This window comes from Polypterus senegalus, chromosome 3 (genome assembly GCF_016835505.1).
Source record: "Polypterus senegalus isolate Bchr_013 chromosome 3, ASM1683550v1, whole genome shotgun sequence".
NCBI lineage: Eukaryota > Metazoa > Chordata > Cladistia > Polypteriformes > Polypteridae > Polypterus > Polypterus senegalus.
This window is the reverse complement of record NC_053156.1, coordinates 35758785-35780572: the sequence shown is the minus strand read 5'-3', so window position 1 is coordinate 35780572 and position 21788 is coordinate 35758785. Positions and strand designations below refer to the sequence as shown.

The following is a 21788-nucleotide window of genomic DNA, read 5'->3' as shown; positions in this document are numbered from 1 at the left end:
TCTGTCATCGATGCATATCTTGCATTTGCTGTCTGAACTCTTCTCATACTGATCAGTTTGTATATACACAATTGTACGGGTATGTACTTAAGTCTGAAACTCGACATGCTGCGCAATATACAATAATGTGCGACTGATTACTTGAGCTATGAGGTAAACTGCGGCCCCTCTCACCTTTAATGAGCACGAAGCCTCCTCCTCCTCCCTCTGAGCCTGCAATCACTTCACGCAGCATGACTCTCTGCAGTGACAGAAGCGCGGCGTTTTTCGCGGCACCACCGGAAGTCGAGAGTAGTCCCGCCGTCTCCAGCGACCGTCTAATGCAGGCTGCAGTCGGCGCGTCGGTTCCGACTCAACGCCGAGGTTAGACGGCCTGTATGAGATACGATGACATTATAAGGTAAATCAAGAAAGGATGGATCCCTGTAAGTGTTGTGAATGAATAAAAAGATAAAAGAGATTTATTTGTTTGCAGGTTTGTCATAGCACCACACATTCGATGTCAGGGCTCTAAGAATAACACTCTGTAACATGTTGTAGTTGGTTGCGCCGAAATACACATCCGCACCTCATGAATGAACAAGTCAAATTTTAAAAATGCTTAATAAAAATTGAAAAACAAAAGTTATTTTAGAACACGACACAAAATATTTCCATCCGCAGATTTCCTTTGTATTTAAAAAAAAAAAAAAGTGAAAAGGAAATTAGAAAAGCTTCCGTTGAAAATAAACCATTATATGTGAAAAAAACATTTAATCCAGAAAATACTTACATGTAATGTAAGAAGATGTAATAGAATTTTAAGGTTTCAAGAATAATAAATGTAAATGCTCAGGCTTAATGAGAAGGAGTGAGCTTGCCTAGAGTGACAGAAATCATCAATATTTGGTGTCAGATTACAAAACACAGAATGAGATGTTACTATCTTTGTGCAAGCACGTACAATAGGTTCATTTACGCTTGTCGGTGAATGGTAGACTTGGAGAAGTTTTTCAGAATATTGGGACGCATCATCAGTAGTGTTCCTCTGGCTCATGGGCTGTTTCGGCCTTTCACACTATACACCCTCGCCAGAGGCGGTCAGCTCTAGGGTGATCAGCCCTAAGCTTGCGTCCCACTCCCAATTAGTCATGAGAGTCGCTTCGGTGTCAAATGACTGACATCTCATGAACCCATGTATGGCAGCCTAAGTTTGTTAATTGGGGGCCCAACAGGGGACATTCCTCTTCATCCAAAGCCACTGACTACTTCTCTCCGCTGCCTCTGATGCTGTGGCCCCTAATTCCCAGGTCTCTAAGCAGTTTGACAGTAGATGTTGCCACAAACCCTCTGCATCCAACTTCCACTGGGCGAACTTCCATGGTCCAGCCGTGATGTTGCGCTTCAGCAGCTAACTCAGCATACCGTAGAAATTTCCGCTCGTATGCCTCATCCACGGAATCCTCCCAGGGTACGGTGAGCTCTATAATGTAACCCTTCCTTAAGGAATGGGACCAGAGCACCATGTCAGGTCTCAAGGTAGTAGAGGCAATCTCCGGTGGAAACACCAACTGTTGGCCAATATCTACCAGCAGTTTCCAGTTGCGTGCTAAGCACAGCTGGCCACTTTCCGATGGTGTGGAGTTGCTCCTGGTATCTTTAGCCCCTTCTTGGACAAAGGCAATCATCCATGGATGATTAGATATTGGTGGTAAAAGGGCATTGATGAAAGATCATTTTTCCTCCATTGTGGACGCAAGGCTCTTTAGGACCTGGTTGTGGCGTCAAGTGTATCGCCCTAGGGTGAGACTGGTCTTACACCCTGTGAGTATATGTAGGAGGTTTATTAAAGACTAGTTGTGCAACCTGGCTAAAACGGGATGAAATCTCTGATGGGATGAAGTCTTCTGTTGAAATCTAATGAATTATTGTGGAACTCAGCCTTAACTTTTACAGTACATGATCTTTAGGAATGTTTTTTGTAACTATAAATGTTTGTGATGTGCCATCTGTTGGAATGACAAATGCAATGTGTTGTATGCAATTTGGTATGGGATTCGTAAAAGCAGTGTTATATTTCTGATGTGCCATCTGTTGGAATGACAGAGACTTACAGGTGCTGGTCAGAAAATTAGAATATCATGACAAAGTTGATTTATTTCAGTAATTCCATTCAAAAAGTGAAACACAGACTGGTGTATTTCAAATGTTTATTTCTTTTAATTTTGATGATAACTGACAACTAATGAGAGTCCCAAATTCAGTATCTCGGAAAATTAAAATATTGTGAAAAGGTTCAATATTGAAGACACCTGGTGCCACACTCTAATCAGCTAATTAACTTAAAACACCTGCAAAAGCCTTTAAATGGTCTCTCAGTCTAGTTCTGTAGCCTACACAATCATGGGGAAGACTGCTGACTTGACAGTTGTCCAAAAGACGACCATTGACACCTAGCACAAGGATCGCAAGACACAAAAGGTCATTGCTAAAGAGGCTGGCTGTTCACAGAGCTCTGTGTCCAAGCACATTAATAGAGAGGCAAAGGGAAGGACAAGATGTGGTAGAAAAAAGTGTACAAGCAATAGGGATAACCGCACCCTGGAGAGGATTGTGAAACAAAACCCATTCAAAACTGTGAGGAAGATTCACAAGAGTGGACTGCAGCTGGAGTCAGTGCTTCAAGAACCACCACGCACAGACGTATGCAAGACATGGGTTTCAGCTGTCGCATTCCTTATGTCAAGCCACTCTTGACCAAGAGACAGTGTCTCGCCTGGGCTAAAGACAAAAAGGACTGGACTGCTGCTGAGTGGTCCAAAGTTATGTTCTCTGATGAAAGTAAATTTTGCATTTCCTTTGGAAATCAAGGTCCCAGAGTCTGGAGGAAGAGAGGAGAGGCACAGAATCCATGTTGCTTGAGGTCCAGTGTAAAGTTTCCACGGTCAGTGATGGTTTGGGGTGCCATGTCATCTGCTGGTGTTGGTCCATTGTGTTTTCTGAGGTCCAAGGTCAACGCAGCCATCTACCAGGAAGTTTTGGAGCACTTCATGCTTCCTGCTGTTGACGAACTTTATGTAGATGCATGTCCCTGTTCTTGATTGGCCAGCAAACTCACCTGACCTTAACCCCATAGAAAATCTATGGTGTATTGTGAAGAGGAAGATGCAATACGCCAGACCCAACAATTCAGAAGAGCTGATGGCCACTATCAGAGCAACATGGGCTCTCATAACACCTGAGCAGTGCCACAGACTGATCGACTCCATGCCACGCCGCATTGCTGCAGTAATCCAGGCCAAAGGAGCCCCAACTAAATATTGAGTGCTGTACATGCTCATACTTTTCATGTTCATACCTTTCAGTTGGCCAACATTTCTAAAAATCCTTTTTTTGCATTGGTCTTAACTGATATTCTAATTTTCCGAGATACTGAATTTGGGACTTTCATTAGTTGTCAGTTATAATCATCAAAAATAAAATAAATAAACATTTGAAATACATCAGTCTGTGTGTAATGAATGAATCTAATATACAAGTTTCACTTTTTGAATGGAATTACTGAAATAAATCAGCTTTGTCATGATATTCTAATTTTATGACCAGCACCTGTAGAAACCAGATGCAGACACAGACACTTATCCTTTTGTAGACTAGCTATGTTACCTGTTCAAGACAGATTAAAGTCTTCTGTTGAAATCTTAAATAATCAATATAGACCTCCTCCTTAAAGTTTGCAGAGCACCATCTTTAGGAACGTATTTTGTAACATTTTATTGCCTCAAACGTTTGTGATACATCATCGGATTGAATGACAAATGCAGTGTACTTTATATGTCTCTGGTATATGCAGTTTTGTATTTGATTCATAAAAGCAGTGTTAATGTTTGTGATACCCCCATATGTTGGAATGAAAAATGAAATGTATTTTAGTACTTAAAATGATTGTGATGCACTATCTTTTGGAATGACATAGACATAGCAATCAGATGGACACACAGACACTTACAGTATCCTTCAATGTAGGTACCATAATAAGCCTGTCAAGAGGTAAACTAACCTGTAAACTGTTAAACATAAATTGTAATGGATGATCATCTAACACAGGGGTGCCCACAATTTTTCGGCTTACGAGCTACTTTTAAATTGACCAGGTCGAAATGATCTACCTACTTTAAAAATTATATATATATATATATACTTAGTATACTTTATACATAAAATGTATGTGGTCGTACCTTGCATAACTGAATAACCTTTATGGCACAATAACAATTCAATACATTTATGGTCACTACAGTATTTGGATTTAGTAATCGTCATGTGGGGAAAGGCTGACTCGCGTAAATAAGTAGAGCTGAATAATGCAGTCAAGGAGCTTTTGAATTCAGCCGAGTGAAAAATGACGGCTGTCCGATTAACTGTGATTCTAGTTTCCTCTCCTTTCTCTTTCTCAGATCGCTTTTTGGAAGGACGTCAGTTTCGTAGTTTTTATGAGCAGTTCGAAAATGCCTTTCCACATTTTCCTTCTTTGGAATAGCAATGATAGATTGACAGATCAGGCAAACGTACTTCGATTGTGACATTGTGAGAAAAAACTCCTCTTCCAATTCCACATCCAGCCCATACCCCAATTTTTTTTTTAAAATCCCTTCTTTAGTCGATATAAATTGGAAAGCTAACCAGATCACAGCTGGAGTTTTGCAGTAGCTCGCGCATTTGATTGTGTGTGTGGGATAACCAGTGTCTTAGAAGAAAGGAGATCTCAGACTGGCCGCCCTGTATGTCAATCAAGTGGCAAATACCATAGGGAGGATATATGATAGACTAACGTTTTTTAAAAAAAATTTTTGAATGCAACGCGATCTACCTGCAATTCCTTTGCGATCGACGCATTGGGCACCCCTGATCTAACATCTTCATTCATAGAAAAAGATATTGTTTAATTGTTAATAATTAATATTAAATGGATCCAGCACCCCCAAAAAACCTTCTCTTTGGGCCTGACTTTCAGAAAAGTAGTTTTCATATTTAACTAGCTGAAATACCCGGCGTTGCCTGGGAGGAAAAAAAGTTTTTTGTTTTTAATTGTTTGAGAAAAACATAATTACCAAAAAAAACAACTTTAAAAATAAAAATCATTAACAAACAATGAAGACTCACTAATGTGTTGTATTGTTTACCTAAGTGCCTTGTTATATACAATGTTTTTAGTTTTTCCATCTTTAGCCAACATATAAAGGCTCTTAGGACTTTGTACCCTTGAACATGCCACATAAAGTTGTCCATGTGAGAAACAGGCCATGTCCAAATTGATTCCAGCAATTTTCAATGATTGTCCAAACGTCCCAAGCATCAAGTGGATGATAACAGACATAATGTACAAGACCGAATCTCCAATTAGTCTTTTCAAATTGAAATTGTTTTACAGTCAATTAAGCATGAAATATTTTACGTACAGTATATAAATAAGTATTATAAGTTAAATATCATAGCTATATTTGGTTTATACTTTACGTTTGATTTTGATAAGTTAAATTAGTTTTTTGATTATGAGAGTATTAAAAAAAATCGTATTGAATTTTTTTTTTTACGAAAAAATTATAACACCAACACGTTAGCTACTGTACTATGTTATGAAACAAATGACATTTAGATTGTTGCAGTCTGCTTTATATATAAGATCAAATGATCATTTAAAACTGTGTATTATGTTAACTCAGTTCGGCTTTCATATTATACTAAATGTGTTTAAAGATCAGAAACAAAAAAGTGTAATGAGTAAGGAAAAATATCAGGAGTGGGGCAAATATTTTTCACTGCACTGTATGGCTTAAGTTATAGAGATGGGCGGCTGAGGGTAGAAACCACCTCACAAGGTGCTCCTTGGAGCAGTGCAGTTTCCCCTACGGTCACTGATGGTGCTCCTCAGTTTAGCGAAAACCTCGTATGGGGGTGCAAGTCATTGCCCAGGATAGTAAGCAGCTTGCAGAGTGACCTTTGTTTTAACACTTCCTCCCGTGTATTCAACCTGGCTCCTAAGATTGAAGTCTTTTTAATCTGTTTGTTTGATCTTGTTGGCATCACATGCACTAATGCCATTTCCCCAGTGTACTACTGAATAGAAAATTAAATATTGGTCTCACAGTAAGGAATTCCTCCATGCATGGAGTTTGCATGTTCTTCCTGTGTATGCATGGATTTCCTCTGGAAGCTCCAGTTTCCTTCCACTATCCAAAGACATGCAGGTTGGGTGAATTAGCAACACTAAATTTGTCCTAGTGTGTGTGTGTGTTTGCCTTAAGATGGACTGGCACCCTATTTCTCCCTTGAGCACTAGTTACCTGGTATTGGCTCTAGCTCCCAGCACCCTCCATGCAACCCTTGTCTAGATTAAGCTGGTTAGAAACTTACATTCAGAAAGACCTTTCAATTGAAGAATCACTTCCCTCTTTATTCATGATCAGGAGGCATGCTCAGTAATGGCTCATTCACAGGGTACCCTGGCACCTCACATCATATCAGCATTACAGATAGATAAACAATTAGGAGAGAAAAGCAAAACAAATCATTAACAGGTAGAAAGTCTGTCTTGTTTTCATGCATATTTGAGATGCTTCAACAAGCTGAAGGTCAATTCAGTGTTGTACTTTCACAGCCTGCAACTGAAAAATCACATAAATTGGTGTTGAAGCTTAATGAACTAAGAATTAGGAGAGAGGAGGATCTTCAATTCAAATATTCATTCTCATTTTGACAGTATTCTCCAGCTGTTCTCAAGAGGATTTTCTGGGAGTGGTTTATTTAACAATATTTTTGCAAAAGTACACGCGTTTGGGATATTGTGATCATTTTGCTGGATATCTGACATTTGGATTATGCAACTGTATTAAACTGAGATTTTTTTCATGGATATTTAAATTTTTTTTTGTTTGTTCAGAATTAGTCCCCATCGAAGCCTATTTTTGTCAGGAACTTTGTTATTTCTAGTTTTCAGGTTTTCTTCTCAAACTATGGTAGGATGAGCCGAAGAGTGTAAAAAATGGAACACTCCCTTTTGTGGCTACTGATAATATGGGACTTGGAATGATGCTAGGGAAATTGAAGGAAGCTAAAATAATTTTAGCTGATGCATGAAATCCAATTGGGATATTTAATAGTTTTTAGTCAATATTCTCTTTCTAATTAAAAATAAGAGCTCTCATAAACTTTTAATTGTAGAAGATTTTATTTTGTTTTAAACCTGTCTCTAAATAGGTCACTTGCAGCTTAAAATATCTAAAACTGCCCCAGTAACTCCAAATTTCACATGGACCACAGTCTGTCAAGAGGTTTCTGTACCCATATTTGAGACAATATTCTTTATTTCTCACAAGTGCATCACAGTACATTACAAGCTGATGGTCATTGTTATTTCTAAAACTGCACCTTTTGTTTTATAACTCTATTATGCACCACTTATCTCAGTCACAGCTGTTCACTTAGTTCATTAATACCAGCTGATGAAGATTGCATTAAATTTGTCTCTGTAGAAATTGATACAGTAATTACAAAGAAATGAAAGTATCTCTACACAGGTCTGTGGGAATATCTTCAAGTGTATTTGGGGGAACATGTGCATTCTGCAGACCAATCTTCTTAATGAACAATGATGAGATTCTGGTAAAAGTTTTTGAATTTATGTGCTGTCACACACAACCCCAGGCACAACTATACAAAAACAGTCCTGGGTGCACATAAATATGTTTTATTTGCAAAAATACCTTTAATGTGTTTTTTCCTTTTAATACAGCCCAATATAGCAAAGCAAAACAAACATTTCCTTACCCTTTCTCCTCGACTCCTCCCAGGTGAGTGTTGTCCATCTCCTCTCCCGACTGTCCATCTCCTCTCCTGACTCCGACTTGCCTGGATAAGATTGAGTGGCTTCTATTAACTATGAACAGCTTCCCCTGGCAGCCCCAATGGAACCCAGCAGGACTGCCCTGTCAGGCCCGCCACCAGAAATATTTGGGCCTCAGACAACTGGGTACGTGTGGGCCCCTCTGCCTTCCCCCGGGTCCCCACATGACAAAACCTTCAAATACGTATACAAAATGATCGAAATGTAGTTTATCCGACAGCGACAATGCTGCATTTATGAATGCCATACTTGATGAGTTAAGCCTTCTCGCACATCAGAGTTTGACTGCGAGAAGGAAAGCCAGTGCTAACGGAAGCTCGTAGCGGAATTGAATCAATACATTAATGAGTTAGGCCTATGTATTATCTAACGTGAAACGGTACATTTATACCAATGCAATGAATAGGATTAACATCTGAACATTTTAATATATACTAACGGTTAGGGTTATCTACATGGTGTACAATCAGTATGGTAACTTGCTGTATCAAACTTGAAAGTTTTCAAAAAATCCGGGTGATCCAGAATCTTTAGTGATACACACAAAACCAACGCACACTCGTCACTGCTTTAAAAGCAACAATAAACACCCAAGCGAATGAATTATCACACTACGGAGACGGACTTCTGCTACACCATACACGTCAGCATCCACGATAGTGCACAACAATATCGCTGTTGTCTGAGACAGAACAGCACCTGTGTGTGTGAAACAGAAGTATTCAATTACAGTGGCGAAGTCAATCCATTATCCACGTACCCTGTACAACAAACATACTACTCAACGTTAAGCTCAAGGACATCGGCGTCGGCTCTCCTTTGTCTTTGAGAAGCGTGCCGCTGCCGGCCCCCTTTGACAAGCATGCTTCACACGACACGAGCACGATATCTACTTGCGTGGCGCGTGCAGCTATTAAAACACTCACTTGTATTGTTGTAAGCTAAATGATTTAACTTTTCTATTACATATAACTTGAAGAATTGTCCGAATATATATCTACGTGCACAACATCAGCATAAAAAAATCAAGTGTGAAGGGGCCCCCTTCCGTAAGGGCCCTGGACCAGAGTCCCGTTTGTCCCCCCCTGGTGGCGGGCCTGGCCCTGTGAGACTACAGATCCCAACATGCTCTGCAGGTGTCTGTGTGGGAGTCCCAATACAGGGATACTGCCATCTGCTGAAATGGGGAAGAAAATATTCAATAGTGTTCATCTCCCCTGATCCTTACATTGTATTGGTGTTTTGGCTGGATAAGGATCCTTGTTTAACCCCAGTCAGGATGCAAGTCCATGTGTGCAATCCTTTAGTGTATATTATCTTGTTATTTGTATGTGTTTTGTAGGGGGAGCCCAAGGGGAGGGGCTACCGTGATGTCATGGCTGCTCCTTCTGGTTATTTATTCCAGCCAAAAGTGAGAGCCAGCAGTTGAGTATTGTAGTTGTTGGAGACTTTTGTAAGTATTATTTTTCTCTGGATTTTTTTTTTTCCTTTTTTGCTATGTTGTTGGATGTAACTTTTGTCCTCTGTATTGGGACTTCTTGGCTTACGATTGTCTTTTCGGCAGCTGTTTTTTTACCTCTTGTGCTCTGAGTTGCTTTGCCTTGTCCTTTTCGATATGTATTTTTGATGAATACATTATTTTATCCATAAAGATTCTGTTGACCTTTTTGTGTACAACTGTAAGGTTATTGGTCATGCTTCTCCTTGTAGGTTTTTGGAGACATTCAAGTTTTTTGAGGCTAAAATCCATTTTTGGTCTGGCTAAGCCTGATAATAAAAATTTTGATTCCTAAACATTTAATGGATTTTGACTTGCTGATCTCAAAAATCACCATTAAAATTTTCTGTGACATACTACACTGCTGAAATTTTCTCTCATACTTGAAGTATCCATTGTAATGAAACAAGAGCACAAGATAAAAGGTCACCCTGAGGTAAACCCTGTATATTAAAGTTACACAAAAGGCGTAAATTTAATGTGTGGAACAGTGCAAGATTGAGACATCTTAGAAATCAATTGGTCTGCCCGAGATGGTGTTGTTTTCTCTTATGATGGATTATGGGAAGAAAAGGCGGGTCCAGCTGGTCTGGCCCCGGAAGTGACGTCACTATTGGAAATGTGTCAATCATCCTCTCTGCGGGAGGGGAAGGAGAAGAGAGAACATTATTACACAGTGCCCTCTCATGTCTTGGCAGTAAATTACACTCACAAAAGCCTTTTAGGCTACAGTTAGAACATCTGTAGTGACCTAAAAGCACTGGCACTGATACTAGGGATAGATAGATAGATAGATAGATAGATAGATAGATAGATAGATATTAGAAAATATCTAAAAAAAAAAAAGGAAATTAGAACTTTATGCAGCTCAAATACTATAAAAAGCAATATTGTTTCATTTGTAAATGTGAGAGCCATGCTAAAAAGTCTTATTACATTAAAAAACAACTGGCTGCTCTGTAAGCATTTAGTTCCAGGACAGAAAAGCATGACAAATGAACTACTTATCGACCTAACAAATATATTTTTGCCTCCTCTCCTTATAAAATTTAGACTGCTGAATATTGTCATGAAAGCAATAAACACGGAAACTGAAGGATTTTAATTTCTGAAACAGATGTTTCCACAAATAACTGTTGCCAAGATTAAGGAAAGAACTGGTCCACAAATCAGACACGTCATCAATGACAAGTGATTAGAAGACCTGCTAGTGGTGCTGGAGGGAATCTCATGGAAAGCATTCAAAGCAGTTGTTGAGAATTTTCCTGGCAACTACAAAGCACCAAACTACAACCAGCTGGTTGACAATATGTTTCAAGCATACAAAACTGAACATTACAGTAAAATGTTGCTAAAGATTCATTTTCTGCATTCACACTTGGACTTCTTTGCTGCTAATCTTTGTACAGTAAGTCATGAACATGGTGAAAGGTTTCACCAAGATTTTGCAATGGTGTAAACGTGTTATCGGACAAGTGGAATCCATCAATGTTGACTAACTATTCTTGGACAATGAAATGACAAGCATCAGATATGGAGTTAAAGCAAATATCAGCACCAAAACATTGTGGCTTAATTGAATTAATACAATGTGTCAGCAACATTATACAATTAAACATGCAAAACTCGTTAAAAGTTAATTTCATGTCAGTGCAAGTTAGTATGAGATGCAGTCAATCTGCAATTATATTTGCATTCAGCTTGAAGCTATCTATCATAATCAGCAAAAATTCTTCAGGAAGCAAACCAATTTAAAAATGTTATTATCCAGTGTTATCATTAATGTTATTTGCTATTGCTCTTGAACACCTAGTTGTCCCCTTTGTCAAACACAAATTCAGGACACTCTTTGGGAAGTACTTTAGCATTATTTCTGACTACATATCCAACCAATATTTGGTGCCACATAATAAACGTATTCAATGAATCCTTAAGGAGATTATGGCATTCAGAATTAACTTTAATTACAGCATATTGTATTAACAATACACAGCAACTTAAATTGTATCAGAACAGTTCAAATACTTAGGAGCTATATTTCAGTAAAATATGAGAAACTTTACACTGTTGACTACTGATTGTAAAATGTGAATACGTGGTTAATTATACGCGTACACAATAATGTAAAACACCTCAGAGAATTGAGAAAAGCACAGCACAGTAGTCCAGTAAGTCACGTACCCACAACTCTATGATGCTATAATTAATTGAAAAAATAATAAAATACATAAATACATTGTAATTATTAGAAAATTAGAAAAATCAGCTCCCGGTATTCTCAGGTGTCTTTTCCATGAGCAAGAGAACAGTTTGGCAATAGAGAAGTGGCACCATATGTCACAGCAGGATCTGAGGAAGTGAAACAGAATAGATAAGGTTATGCTTGTTTATTTTTCATGTGTAGTTTGCACATTCTCTCAATTTTTACATGGATTTTCTCTGATTAATATACTTTTCATTCAGTTTCCCTAAAAATGTGTATGTTATTTGGTGACTCCAAATTGTCTCTGTATTGAAAGAGTAGGTGTGTGCATGAGTTGATCAGTGCAATGAACAAAGTGGGTGGAGTGGTGACTCTCTGGCTAAAGGATCTTTGCTATCAACTTGAAGGCTGCCAAGTCGAATCCTTGCAGTAACAGAAAGAACAGTACTCTTTTGAGCCCTCAAGGAAGACCCTTAACCTACAACTGCACAAGGGGTGCTATACAAATAGTTGATCCTGCACTCTGACCCCAAAACTCTCTGGAGAGTAATTTGGGGGCATGCAAAAAATGACAAATTCCTAATACAAAAAAATTGTATATGGTAAATAAAGGATTAAAAAAAATGACAGCTTCCAGATTTGCACCCAGTGCTGCTAGAGATAAACTCTGGCTCCATTAGACCCCGATTTTGATTTAGTTTAAAAGTAGAAAACAATTATAAAATAATATATTCCTTTTCAGAAACCTAATAATTTATGGTCAAATAACAATGAGGGGAAAAAATAACATCAGAAAAAAGATAACACAGCCACAGGTTCCCAGTTAAAAAAAGCAAGAATAGTACAGTGCTGTATGGGTTCTAAGAATGTGATCCCAAGCAAGGCATTAACCATACAGGTACATGGCAATCTTTCATAGTGTTTTCCCAACCACTGGGTCACGACCCATTTTTGGGTCGTGGGCTGCTGCTGCTGGTTTGTGAATTGCTATTGTTTATATTGGTACTGGGTCACAAAATTGTGGCTTCAACTATTGAGCTCAGTCCCCATTCTGGTCCAATGATTGTTCCTGATTCATCAAGGAGTATTGCAAAGACACTTATATAGGGAAAACTGGGCTGTTACACCAAAATGGTGGTTAATAGGAAAAGATCTAAAGGCTGGACAACTGGATGAACTTGCAACAAGTCAGGACTCATATATTTAGTCAATATGACAGCATAAGGTTGTGCTGGCTGCTCCTTTTTTATCATCTTGTTCAAGTATTGTTTACAAAAATGAGTCAAATAGAAAAAAATAATTAAAGTACTGTTTGTATGTGCTGTACTAAATGAAAGAAAAATTCAGAGACACTCATAATGTAGATAGCATTGTTAGTATTACAAAATATATTGTGTTCATAAAAATCACTCAGGCATAGTGGCGCAGTGGGTAGCGCTGCTGCCTTGCAGTTGGGAGATCCGGATTCGCTTCCTGGGTCCTCCCTGCGTGGAGTTTGCATGTTCTCCCCGTGTCTGCGTGGGTTTCCTCCGGGTGCTCCGGTTTCCTCCCACAGTCCAAAAACATGCAGGTTAGGTGCATTGGCGATTCTAAATTTTCCCTAGTGGGTGTGCTTGGTGTGTGTGCGCCCTGCCTGGGGTTTGTTTCCTGGCTTGCGCCCTTGTGTTGGTCTGGGATTGGCTCCAGCAGACCCCCGTGACCCTGTAGTTAGGATATAGCGGGTTGGATAATGGATAGATGGATGGAAGAATCACTCATGAACACTTTGACTCACCTGTATGAGAAAACTCCTATATATAATATAACAATCAACTTGTCTGATGTCTTGTCATACAAGACATTGAGTGTTTTTGCGTTCTTCACTTATGTTTTGTCCTCTAGGCCCAATAAATCCTCATTTTTAGATTATGTTTTATACACAAAATTACAACCTTAAAATAAAGGGTAAACCAATAGGTGTTTTCATCAAAAATTATTAAAAGGACTTGAAGTTGTGCACACATTGACATATGAGGGGTCAAAGTTACTTCTCATTGCAAAAAATAATTTGGCAAAATGGGGACCATTAATATAGACATGTGGAGTGTTCTTTTATGCTATTTTGAGGATGCTGGTCATGAATATGATACTATTTTTAATATTTGATTCTGTACCCCTCTGAGAGCCACTCTTAGAAGGGTCAGAATGACACATTTCAAACATAAGCATAAGCATATTATGAATATGTTGTTATTTTTGATCCTTTAATAGGGACTTGGACCTCTATGGACCTATCTATCAGAGAGTGAAAGTAACACATTTATATTATAACCAGTAACGGCGCGCTGCACGATGACATGCAGTGAATACACTTTACTTGAGCATTCATAGTTTTCATACTCTTTCTCTGTACGTTTAGCATTCATTTGCTCAGAGGTTGATGCGCTTGCTGCTTCCAGAGCAGCTTTTCTTTTCTCCACCCTAGCAGCCTACTTCTTCTCTTCCTTCGATGGCATCTTTTCACGTAAAAACTAATTATGTCAGTGTTTGTGTTGCAATTACTTAGTACGTTTTCTTTAATTTTTCACTTAAGCTGGAACTTAAGTCTTCAATCTGCCTCAAGAATGATTTAAGATATGAAGAGGTAGGGGAAGTGACGGAGCAGGTGGTAGAGATGAGAACGGCGCCCGTATGCATGCGCCGCACGGCTGCCTTGCTGGCCGCTGCCAAGACTTGATTCTATAATAAATTAAAATAAAAATAGGAATAACCTTGGAGGTCAATCATCACCCTGAAAGCGGATAGTAGACATCAAGTAGTAGAGGTGTACCAAATTTCAGGTCAATAGGTCAAACGATTTACAAGCTACAGGTGATTTAAAATCCTGGACAGACAAACGAACAGCCATGGTAGTGTATTACAGTATATATAAAGATAGATAGATAGATCAAGAATATCTAGACTTCAAATGTTTAAATTGAATATATTTTAATATTTCGAATATTGATGTAACTATTCTTGTTTAGAATGTACTTTTATCTCATGAACTAAATCGTTACATTTTTTATGAACACCCTGAATTAGGGTGGCTTACATGAATTCAGACCTTTTTATCTTGTTTTGTATTTTGTCAGTACAATCGTGGCCAAAAGTTTTGAGAATGACATTGGTTTTCACAAAGTTTGCTGTTTCAGTGTTTTTATATGTTTTTGTCAGATGTTTCTGTGGTATACTGAAGTATAATTACAAGAATTTCATAAGTTTCAAAGACTTTTATTGACAATTATGTTACGTTTATGCAAAGAGTCAGTATTTGCAGAGTTGGCCCTTCTTTTTTGAGACCTCTGCAATTCGCCCTGGCATGCTGTCAATCAACTTCTGGACCAAATCCTCACTGATGGCAGCCCATTCTGGCATAATCAATGCTTGGAGTTTGTCAGAATTTGTGGTTTTTGTTTGTCCACCTGTCTCCTGAGGACTGACCAGAAGTTTTTAATGGGATTAAGGTCTGGGGAGTTTCCAAATTTTGATGTTTTGTTCCCCGAGCCACTTAGTTCTCACTTTTGCCTTATGGCACGGTGCTCCATCATGCTGGAAAAGGCATTGTTCATCACCAAAATTTTCTTGGATGGTTGGGAGAAGTTGCTGTCAGAGGTTGTTTTGGTCCATTCTTTTTTCATGGCTGTGTTCTTAGGCAAAACTATGAGTGAGCCAACTCCCTTGGCTGAGAAGCAACCCCACACATGAATGGTCTCAGGATGCTTTACTGTTGGTATGACACAGGGCTGATGGTAGAGCTCATCTATTCTTCTCTGGACAATCTTTTTTCTGGATGCCCTAAACAATCGGAAAGGGGATTCATCACAGAAAAAGACTTTACCCAAGCAGTCCTCAGCAGTCCAATCCCTGTACCTTTTGCAGAATATCAGTCTGTCCCTGATGTTTTTCTTGGCTTCTTTGCTGCCCTTCTTGACACCAGGCCATCCTCCAAAAGTCTTTGCATGATTGTGTGTGCAGATCACTCACACCTGCCTACTGCCATTCCTGAGCAAGCTCTGCACTGGTGCTGCCCCGATCCCACAGCTGAATCAACTTTAGGAAACGGTCCTGGTGCTTGCTGGACTTTCTTGGGTGCCCTGAAGCCTGCTTCACAACAAGTGAACCTCTCTATTCTAAGTCAATCAACATGACAGAGTGATCTCCAGCCTTGTCCTCATCAACCCTCTCACCTGTGTTAACGAGAGGATCACTGAAATGATGTCAGCAGGTTCTTTTGTGGCAGGGCTGAAATGCAGTGGAAATGGGGGTTTTGGGATTAAGTTCATTTTCGTGGCAAAGAGGGGCTTTTCAATTAATTGCAATTTATCTGATCACTCTTTGTAACATTCTGGAGTATATGCAAATTGCCATCATAAAAACTGAGACAGCAAACTTTGTGAAAATTAATATTTGTGTCATTCTCAAAACTTTTGGCCAAGACTAACTTTATAATACCTTCTCATATATAGTGTATTATATATTAAAAATATATAGAATTTTTAGTTATTAATATTCTCGTGCTGACTGATAAACTTCAGATGGAGATATGTATGCCCCTTAATAACAGTTAATATGAACTAAATATTGAACTGGCAGTCAGGCCAGGTTTCCCTCATACATTGTGCTATAGGCTCTGGTAAAAATGGATGGATAGAAAAAGCATAACTATTCCTATAATAATAATACAGTTTTTCTCAAATGCTAAAACACATTTCACAAACGCTTCCTCCATGTTCCCCAATGTCTAAACACAACACCCTTTTCTAAAGCTACATAAACACAACCACACCTTCTCACTTCAAAACTCAAACTTTCACACCAAAAGAGCAGCTCTAAGCTTTCAAAAATGTAAACACTATACACATCATTACACACTACAGCAAAACAATTGAAAACACAATGCTCAATTTGTGAGAAGGTTCTTTGTTTCATAACTGCCAATGCATATTTTTAGAAACTTTACAGTAACGGATCTTCTTAGATCTCTGCAGAGGATTAGGCATTTAGATTTGTGAGTTTCATATGAAGAGTATAAATCTATAGAAAATTCTGCATGTACACTACTGTAACACAACTCAATGCAAAAACAGAATCTATTGCACACAACAGTACTCTTAAAAACATGATCAGGGTGTGAAGTTTTTTTATTTACTTTATTCACACCACACACACACACACCACAATCACTGTGCGGCATCATGTCGCTGAGCTGCATCGGGCCACATCACCTCATCCACATCGCAGGCTATATTGTCTCTTGCCAGGCACCGTGGGAAAAACGCCCTGGAATGGCGAATCCATCCTTGGAAGGCCTCCACTGGGATGTCAACACAGGCCAGCTCCATTGCCCTTAGGAGGTTCTCTCTAGTTCTCATCTCCACGATGGGAAGAACTCCTCTATAGGGTTCAGGAAAGGGGAGTAGGGTGGCAGACAGACGTTTAAAAAGTGGTTACTGTTGGTGGTGAACCACTCTCTGATTTGGTTTGTTCTGTGGAAGCGGACATTGTCCCAAATGATCACATAAATGTGATGTGCGGGCCCAGGATGGTGTTGTTGGCGGTCCAGGAGGATGTCTTTTAGCTCCTCTAGGAAGGTGAGGAGACGTTGGGTGCTGTAAGACCCAAGGACAGCATGCCGGTGGACAAGCCCCTCTGAACCAATGGCCGCACAAAGAGTAATATTACCTCCCGCACAAAGAGTAATATTACCCCCCCGTTGGCCAGGAACCTCAGTGATGGCTCTTTGGCCAATGTTACGGCCTCTTTGCCTTCGTTTCTGCAGGTTGAAGCCAGCCTCATCCAGGAAGAGGTACTCATGAGGTCTGGCCATTGCGTCCAACTGTAATATCCTCTGTAAAAATGTGAAAGTGCACAGGTGTTCAGAACAACATTCAATCAGGTAGCACAGTATTGTCCAGAAGTAATGTAGGCCACTGAGCAACACAGTATGTCCACTAACTGTACTGTGAACATGGATGTATACTTACTTGCACATACTCGTAACGTGGGTCTTTGTGTCGCGCAGAGTTGCACTCAGAGGAAACCCTATAGACCTGTTTCATCTGCATCTTTTGCCACCGGAGAACTCGGTCTATTGTGGCCAAGCTGACATCATCAATGCTCTCAAAGTTGACATTATCGGCAATGACTGTCTCTGATCTCCCGGAGTCTGATGAGGTTGTTCTCACGAACCATATCCACAATGAGGGTTTCTTGTGCCGCTGTAAATATGGCAACCCTCCCACCTTTATGTGGCATTCTTTCAACTCTAAAGAAAGAAACATGTGTTGTCAATTGACATGTTTTACAATAACAACTGATTTGAAACCAGTAGACTACTTTCACAGGCTTGTCAAACTGTATTGTGACAAAGAAAGCGATAGAGTACAATACCTGTTGTGTTGTCTGAATGCCCTGATAATGGTGGCCACGGTGAACCTACTCAGGTTTGGACGGACTTTTAGTCCTGCTTCAGCCATTGTCATGCCATGGACAATGACATGGTCAATGACGGTTGCTCGCATCTCGTCTGTAATGATGGTGCGAAGTTGTCTTGCTCTCCGTCCTGGACCTTCTCCTCTCCCTTGTTGGCCTCCTCCTCTTCCTCGTTGGCCTGCTCCTCTTCCTCCTCTGATTTGAACTCCTCTTCCTCGTTGGCCTGCTCCTCTTCCTCCTCTGATTTGAACTCCTCTTCCTCGTTGGCCTGCTCCTCTTCTTCCATGGCCAGCTCTTCTCCCTCCTCTGACTCAAATTCCTCTTCCCCTGACTGTGCCTTCATCCATTGTATTTGTTTGGAATCTTCAGCAAACTGTGCACTCTGAACTTGCTTTTATACATGTGGTCACACCATTAGCAACAAGTGTCTTCAATTTTGAGTCGTTGTGTGTAATGAATGACGCCAGGTGTGTTCATTGTGTTCAAATATTGTTGACTGTGGCAAGCATTTTGCATCACATGAGCTTTCATTTGAGAATATGAGCAGAGTTCTTTTGCAACTTGTGTTTTAGCAAGGAAAAATGTGTTTAGATTTATGAGAACGGAGGATTGTGTTTTGTGAATTGTGTCTTCATGTGAAATGTGTTTATGATATTGGAAAATGATTGCTAGATTTAGTAAATGTGCTTAGACAACTGGTCATTTGATTTAGAGGATTGGCTTTTGTGTTTTAGCATTTGAGAAAAACTGTAATAATTTTATGCATACATGTATAGTGCTTTATATGGCAACCATTTACACCAAAAGAAAATATGGAGTTAATTCCACATTAAAAGAATAAAAAGCCATAGTCAATATGTTGAATCTGTCTGATAGATAGATAGACAGATATGCAGTATTATCCAGTATGACCGATACAAATACCGGTATACTGTATGTCACATACTTTGAGCATGGTCTATTAATTTGACATGGCCCACACAAAACGTAAAAGAAACCAGGCTTAGTACGTGAGCACGACTACCTAAGTGCTCGTGTCACTATCAAAAGAACTGTGAGTGAGGATTTCAAGCTAAACCTTAAAATACATACAGTCGGGGCTTTAAGATAAACTTTACACATGGGACAACCTATAAGAAGAGTTTTCTCCCGTTAAAGGTTGGACGAACAACGAGGAGTTATTTTGCGATTCCACCTGTTGGACTTTCGATTACGTTACAACGATGTTCGGCAGCCACAGACGAAACGCGAGAATTCTGCACAATTCTTCACTTTACTATAGCAATAGAAGACGGCTCAAAGAGAATGGCATCCTCCGGTAAATATTTTATTGATATTATTGTTGTAGTGTAGTCTGCGTGCGTTACATTACACTTTCAGATGTTTTTCGCCAGTGGTGGGGGTTTACAAGTGAATTTTTCTCACCTCTGCGAATGATTAGTAGAGTTGTGACATCAGCCATAACACCGCAGATACTCTAATCCGTTGGAAAGTTCGGATGCGTGTTTCAGGTAGATTATAATCTTGATAATAATTATCAAGCGAAGGTCTGGCAATCTTTGACATAAAGTTTTTATCCATTTTTATCTATAGCAATTCTCTTTTGGAGATTTTCAGGATGGTAATGGCAATAGTTCGAGTATCATAAAATATTACTATTAGTTAATTGAGGATTCGGATTATACAATGACATGAGTTATTCTTTTCATCATTTAAAAGAACCCGAACTTTTTGAGGAATGAAATGACATGATAGTTGCTTTCTGTTGGGATATAGCCATAGGCGCTTTACCGAGTTATACACATTTGTCACATATCTAAAACGTTTTCAAAATGTAATTCAAAATGCAGCCTCTCTCAATGTGTGTTCATAGCTATTATTCCTGCCTTGTACCAAACTGTGAGACATGCATATTGTGCAGTGCGGGGCACTTTAAACGAACTCGTAAAACGGAAACAAAGAATCGCGCTTCTTAAGTTGAACAGTACTTCCGTATACCATTGACCACACACACAACACACAAAAGACCTGAATATTAGACCACCCTGGGACCTGTACTCCAACTTGACGCACGCATGGGAGGATTTATCGTATGTTCTAATAAGTCCCACCCCCTTTCTATGTGACTCTGGGAGTGTAGTTGTGTGTGTGAGAACAGAGCATGTGTGCACGTTTGCGCGTGCGTGTACTAGCAACATACGGTAGTAAACGCGAGTACTACATTTCCCACAACCCCTTGAGGAAAGGCTAAATGGGTAGCGAGGGATGTATCCACTGGCAGGTAGAGACAGTCTTCTTTGTGGTTGATTATGACATATTTATGTTCTCAGTTGAATAAAACATGTAATTTAGTAATTATGAAGGTGCATTTTAGCCAGCATTAAGGTAATCCGACTTGGCAACTTTATTAACAGTAACAAAAGGCGGAGTATTTTGGAAGCCGTCAGCTCGAATGGTCGTGAATAGTCAACGCAGACCAGCGTGAAATTTTCTACAATGCCTCACACCAGATGTGAACGCAAAATTAATTAACTACAACAATAACTGCCATCAAATATAACCACTATCTGAAATTGCACATTCAGTTACTCGTGGAGCAAGAAGTCATAACCTAGCATTTCACAAAACTTTAGCCGATTTAAAGTCACAATTAACCGAAGACATTCGGGAGAGCGCAAAAAGCTTGGAATATCGACTATCCAAGTCAAATTTATTGTCATATGTGGTTAGTACATTGAAATTATTATTATGTCTCCTGAATAGTTAACAATAATGTAATACCAACACGAAGATACGAGTATGTACTGTATGTGTGTGTATATGCACAGTTGGATACAATATACAGTATATTTGCAAGTACTTATGTAACTGTCACATCTCATAACCTCTAAATTTAAAAAGATAAATATTTTAAATAAGTGTTTAGTTATATGTATTCAGAAGTTGCATCTTTCTTTTGATGTGTTAATTTGTATTTTGTTTTACCAAAAATTGCTATTGCTGATGTTCTGTAGTGCCTCCACTAACTGTAGATGTCTTCATCACTCCATGCACCCAATTGTTTACATTAGAATGCATCTTAAACAAGAATACTAACTACAAGTACATACACATCATTAAACAGCGATAAAAAATACTTCTTCACCACTTTTACACAACACCAACTCTCTTAATGACACACAATATTTTAAGCTTTTGCTTTAATGTTTTATCACATTCTTGCGTTGCTTCATCTTTGTGTTTTTCTTGCTTTTATCCTTTTTATCAATAATACATTTCTTTTGTTTTGGACTTCCATATTATACCGCCTTTAAAAATATTTTCCATTCCCTTTTATTTTAGGACCAGACTGACACATACATCTCCTTAGCTTTGCCATCCATGCGAGCCTGTATCAATCCACATCTCCCCCCTAAGACATGGTGCTTACATTTTTGAAATTTATATTTAGTTTATCATTCTACTGTTGGACTTTAGCCACTTTCAATTAATTACCTTTTATTTGAGAACAACAGGTCCAAGTCTTATACTGTTTTTTTTATATTTAGAAAACTCTTTAAGTTGTATTTGTTTGTTTTCTGCAAGCAGTAATGACGTTTTGCAGCTTGGTTGGTTTCTGCTTTGTATGTGGAATCTTTGTGATACTTCAATGAGACCTTGGTTATGCTGCAGCCTTTAGTTTCAGCCAGGGTCTTTTTGCAGATCAGAATTCTGTAATTGAAGCAGTATTCCTCTGCTGGCCCTTTTACTAC

The 21788-nt window shown here is 39.1% G+C and overlaps 2 protein-coding genes across 2 annotated transcripts in view; one reads left to right on the top strand and one right to left on the bottom strand.

The window, feature by feature from the left end:
• The window catches only part of elp5 (elongator acetyltransferase complex subunit 5), a 53172-nt gene extending 52816 nt beyond the window's left edge, over positions 1–356 (bottom strand). The window contains exon 1 of the mRNA XM_039746935.1: positions 175–356. Within this exon, the coding sequence (XP_039602869.1) occupies positions 175–235 (61 nt within the window). The 5' untranslated portion in view covers positions 236–356. The remainder of the gene's footprint in view (positions 1–174) is intronic.
• The window catches only part of phf23b (PHD finger protein 23b), a 60882-nt gene continuing 39411 nt past the window's right edge, over positions 318–21788 (top strand). Inside the window, exon 1 of the mRNA XM_039746933.1 lies at positions 318–400. The gene's annotated coding sequence lies outside the window, so the exon portion shown is untranslated. The remainder of the gene's footprint in view (positions 401–21788) is intronic.